This window comes from Penaeus vannamei, unplaced genomic scaffold (assembly GCF_042767895.1).
Source record: "Penaeus vannamei isolate JL-2024 unplaced genomic scaffold, ASM4276789v1 unanchor3204, whole genome shotgun sequence".
Lineage (NCBI taxonomy): Eukaryota > Metazoa > Arthropoda > Malacostraca > Decapoda > Penaeidae > Penaeus > Penaeus vannamei.
This window is the reverse complement of record NW_027216188.1, coordinates 1-5,000: the sequence shown is the minus strand read 5'-3', so window position 1 is coordinate 5,000 and position 5,000 is coordinate 1. Positions and strand designations below refer to the sequence as shown.

General features: G+C 41.6%; 1 protein-coding gene across 2 annotated transcripts in view; it reads left to right on the top strand.

Annotated features, from left to right (window-relative positions):
* Window positions 1-4,703, top strand: part of LOC113806296 (uncharacterized) — a 5,936-nt gene extending 1,233 nt beyond the window's left edge. Inside the window, exons 2-5 of one of the 2 annotated variants that reach the window (XM_070120142.1) lie at window positions 1-214; window positions 3,582-3,660; window positions 4,186-4,348; window positions 4,577-4,703. The exon at window positions 1-214 is cut by the window's left edge and continues 154 nt beyond it. In XM_070120142.1, coding sequence (XP_069976243.1) covers window positions 1-212 — 212 coding nt within the window. In that variant the 3' untranslated portion in view covers window positions 213-214; window positions 3,582-3,660; window positions 4,186-4,348; window positions 4,577-4,703. Of the gene's footprint in view, window positions 215-279; window positions 467-3,581; window positions 3,661-4,185; window positions 4,349-4,576 lie in introns of those variants that run through there. The other variant, XR_011398467.1, reaches the window with a different exon arrangement.
* The last annotated feature ends 297 nt before the right edge of the window (window positions 4,704-5,000 follow it).

The window sequence follows — 5,000 nt, the reverse complement described above, 5'->3', positions numbered from 1 at the left end:
GTCATGAGATGATAGCCGTAAAAAATGAAGAACTGATACAGAGCAAAGCAATAGAAGGAAGTAGGGAGAACGCTTTCTGTAACTTGAGAAAAGTAAGATCTCGAGTAAAGCAAAGACAAGATGAATTGATTGAGGTACTATATGAAAACTTTTTTATGATCCCAAGGACAGAGGTTGATATTGCACTAAAGAAGTTTTTCAATATGAAGTGAGAGTAAGTACTAATGATTGTGATAATTATATTGAAAGAGCATATAGAGCAATAAGAAAAATGGACTTATAGAATGACAGTGACAGTGAAAGAGAGCAAGATTATGAGTGAAAGCTGCAAGATAACACAGTTCATTTAAATAACAAAATATGTGAGAATGTTATTTGTATGCATCTTGCTGTGTCAGATAGCAGAAAAGTATTTTTATGCCTAAGACTATATATTTTTCAAAGGTGATGTCTGTTAATTATGAAGGTAAGATATTGCCAAGGAGTGAATTTTATATTTCAGCCCAAATTAATTTCATCGGAGATATATATGTCTTTACAGTTTTAACTGTGACCTCCCTAAAGTAAGTTTGAATATGCTATATACAATAATATCATTACCCCCCCAATCCTGTGCCCGTTGTTGTCGTGGGGGGGCTTAGGAGACAAAGACTGAGACCCAATACAGGGATCTCCCCTGCCTAGGGCCTCAGCCCTCGACTCAACTAATTTTGCATGGTCTTTTCCCCCTCCAGCTTTTTGTTTCTGTCCCTTCTCCAACCCTTTCTACTATCTACTTCCTAAGGTGTAAGAGCCGTGCTGAAAGGATGAAAGGCTTACCTTGTACCAATCCTGAACAGCCTGCGGGAATCATGGGCATGGTACTCCCAATTTATTGTCTGGCCCTTACCCTCTTAGAGCATGGGGGTAGACTGTTTATGCTGCTTTATATAATCAAAGTTTCCCATGACCAGTAATGAAGATGTAAACCCCATATTAGGCAATGAGGCTTGCCCCTTTATCAAATAGCCCCACCCCAGGCTCTCCTTTGACCGCGACTCTGAACACTGAAACTACTACCCATATTAGGCAATGAGGCTTGCCCCTTTATCAAATAGCCCCACCCCAGGCTCTCCTTTGACCGCGACTCTGAACACTGAAACTACTACCCACTCCTCAATGCCTACTAGTGCCTTACCCACCCAAGCAGAGACTCAATCTCCAGAAAACATTCCTACCCTCCCAACTTCCTCAAATTCATCAACTTTACCCCCACAACCTTCATCAAGCACCCCATCCTCCCTTATTACTACCTTACAGCCTTATTCTCCACCACTCCGTAATATTCCCTCTTCCACACGTCCCCGACCATCCACCACCACCAACCCTACAAATATCTTAAATACTCTGTTTAGCCCAGCTAAATGGGACTGATTTTTTGTGATCCCTTCTACAGCTCCTTACTCAGGCAACACTTCTCTTTCAACAATGCCTCCAAAAACAAGAGGGCAGAGTCCTTTTCTATACCAGACGTGATCGCTCCTGCCTTGTAACAGTCAGATCAGAAACTGAATCTATAGCACTATCACATTTAACTGATCATTCTGGCAACTCCATTCCTGCAGAACCTCATCCAACCCTTAATACTTGTACCGGAACTGTCTCTCTCTCCCCAGCAAACTGCCCAGTTGATACCAAAGATTGGTCAGACTTTGGAGAAGACTTATTAGGATGCCTCAAAGACCAGGATGTGAAATCAGTACACTGCTACACCATTCCTTCTAGAAGTCAACGAAAGAATCCGATCAACATTGCCAAAAATACTTTCCATACACATGACCTTCCCTTACGTATCTACATTGGTGGACAATCCCTCCCTGTTCGACCGTATCAACCCCCTCCCTGTCAATGTCAAAACTGTTGGCGCTTTGGACATCCTGCCAAACACTGCCGTTCCTCAGACCGATGCCCCATATATGCCCATCCTGGTCATAACCGATCAAACTGCTCTACATAAACATGTACATGTGCTAACTGTGGCGGCCCCCATAATGTATTTTATAGAGCCTGTCCCACTTATAAGTTTGAATCTGAGGTAGCAACTCTCAGATACAGAAATGGTCTCACTTTACGTGAAGCCAGACAGGAAGCACGTCGACAAGGTTTCTCTCATACTCCCTACTCCAGTAATGTCACTCGCTCAGCCCGTCCCCTTCCACCCCAATATGTCCCCACTTCCACTTCTACATTCTACCTCCCTCAGACCAATTCTTTTGCCACTCTAAATCCAGACACCCCAATCTCAATCACAGCTCCAATCTCAACTACAGCCCCAACCACTTCTATATTCTACCTCCCTCAGACCAATTCTTTTGCCACTCTAAATCCAGACACCCCAATCACAACCACAGCTCCAATCTCAACTACAGCCCCAACATCATCCCCTCTCCCTCCCCGCACTACCCGCAGTAGACAGACTAAATGTTTTACCCCTTCTTGCCCTACAGCACACTCACCTCCACCTACCTTTACCTTTATTCCTCAGACACCAGTCTCCTCTTCCCCACCTCATAAGAAAACCTTTGTCCCACAAAACTCTCCAACCAACTCCACTGCAGAAACTATGGAAGACATTCAAAGCTATATGCTTGTGACACAAGATCCCATAACTCATGCTCCCTCCACACTTGAAGTGATTGCCGATATTCATACCCCTTCTACTCATATTCCCCCTACACCCCTTCCTCCTACTCCCTCTCAACACAACGTAACCCTCTCAATTCTGTCCACCACTGATATCCATCCTCCCGATACTCATCCTCCTGATATCCATCCCCCTCTTACTCATAGCACCCCTACACCCCTTCCTCCTAATCCCTCCCAAGACAATACATCCCCTTCAACTCCATCTATCCATCCTTCTGATATCCATCCTCCTATCACTAATACTCCCCCACACCACTTCCTCCTACTCCCTCCCAACACAGCCCACCCCCTTCAACTCCAACTGTACACACATTCTCCCTCCCTCCATCCCCTCAATCCTTTCCACTCCCTCCCGGATACATACGGGAATCACTCATGTCACAACGCCCCCTAGCTCCTTCCCCCCCAGATTCCCCAACATGTCACTTATAAAATAAATAAGATATAGCTCTCCCACATTGGAATATTCGCAGTTTCTATTTTCACAGACCAGACCTACTTCATATCCTTGCTTCTTATAACATAGGTGATGCATAGCAACTGTGACCTGACATCACCCTTTACTATACCTTCCTATAGTGCTATATGACCTTAGCACATTTCTAGCACATTTATTTCACTATTAACCATTAACCATTAATAATATCATTGATATATCAAATTGTTATTTTGTCTTTCCTCACAAGCTATAGCAATCAAAAGCAATTTAGTAGTATTAGTATTATTTTTTATTGGTATTATTTTTAAGATTTTAATATTATTTTTAAAAAGTATGTTTTAAAACTTTAGTATTACTTAAAAAATTTTGATTGTAGCTTTTAGTTTTTAGTTTTCATATGCATTTCATGCTTGAGACAGAGGAATTAACCGTATATATTTACTTTTCTTCCTTTAAGGTTCTACCCAGTGGGAGAGAGTGTTCAACGTCTCCCTCAAAAGGATCTCGTTCTGAGTGGCTTCCATGTGCCAGCTGGTGTAGGACCTTGTTTTTTCTTTTTATCTTTTTTTTTTTTTTTTTTGACCTTGCTGACTGATGATTGTCTGTTATCATTGAAGATGTCATAAAAAGATGAAAAAAAAAAAAAAAAAAAAAAAATAACATGAAATACTCTCGTCAGTATTAATCCATACTAATTCTTTTGTTAGAATATAAAACAAACAAACACATAGACACACACACATCCCCACATACGCATCACACACACACATGCGCACGCGCCCACACACACACACACACACACACACACACACACACACACACACACACACACCCACACACACACACACACACACACACACACACACACACACACACACACATACACACATACACACACACACGCACACACACACACACACACACACACACACACACACACACACACACACACACACACACACACACACACACACACACACACACATATACATACATTATAAGTCGTGCATAATGTTATATCTAAAGTGTCTATTGTTAAAATATAGACATTCTGTTTCCAGACATACCTTGATCTAAATCCATACCTATGGTTGCTGAACGACATGTACTTCAATGATCCTCTGGTTTTACATCCTGAGAGATGGCTTAGGGATACTGCCGGAACCCTGGCAGTTGATCCCTACATTTTAAACCCATTCAGCATTGGAACTCGAATGTGTGCGGGTGAGTGCTCCTCTGGGGAGGATGTATTACATTTCCAAGAGTGTGATTTGATGGAGGTGTAGACAGATGTAAGAGAAGTAAATGATAGGGGAATTTAGGGAAGTTGAGAAATGAATAGAAGCAAAAGGAAGATGAAAAAAAGGGAAGAATGAATGAGAAGAGAAGGTAAGAGAAGTTAGCAGCTAAGGGTGCTTTAATGTTGTTTGTTTGTTTTTTATTGTCTTTCAGGGCGGAGATTTGCGGAACAGGACCTGTATGTGGGGTTGTGCAGGCTTCTCCTTAAATACCGACTCGAAGCTACAGACAACTCCCCTCCTCGGCAAGAATGGAGTGTCTTGCTAAAACCAAAAACTCCTCTCCCAATACGATTTATTGCGAGGGAGTGACTGTAAATTTCTCTAGGGTTATTTTTCTATTTTTTATATTCATGGTATTTTGTTATTATTATTATTGATATTGAAGGTAGAAATAAAATATGGTATAGGAAAATTGCAGTTGTGGTCATCAGAATATTCAAAATGTTTCTTGTAGAAAACAAAAAGTTCTTTAGGTTGTCTAAATTTAACAACAGGTTATGACATTTTTGTGCTTTTGCTCAGTTTTCATGTTCACCTGAAGTGCCTCCCACTTTCACAAACAATGACTTCAGCTG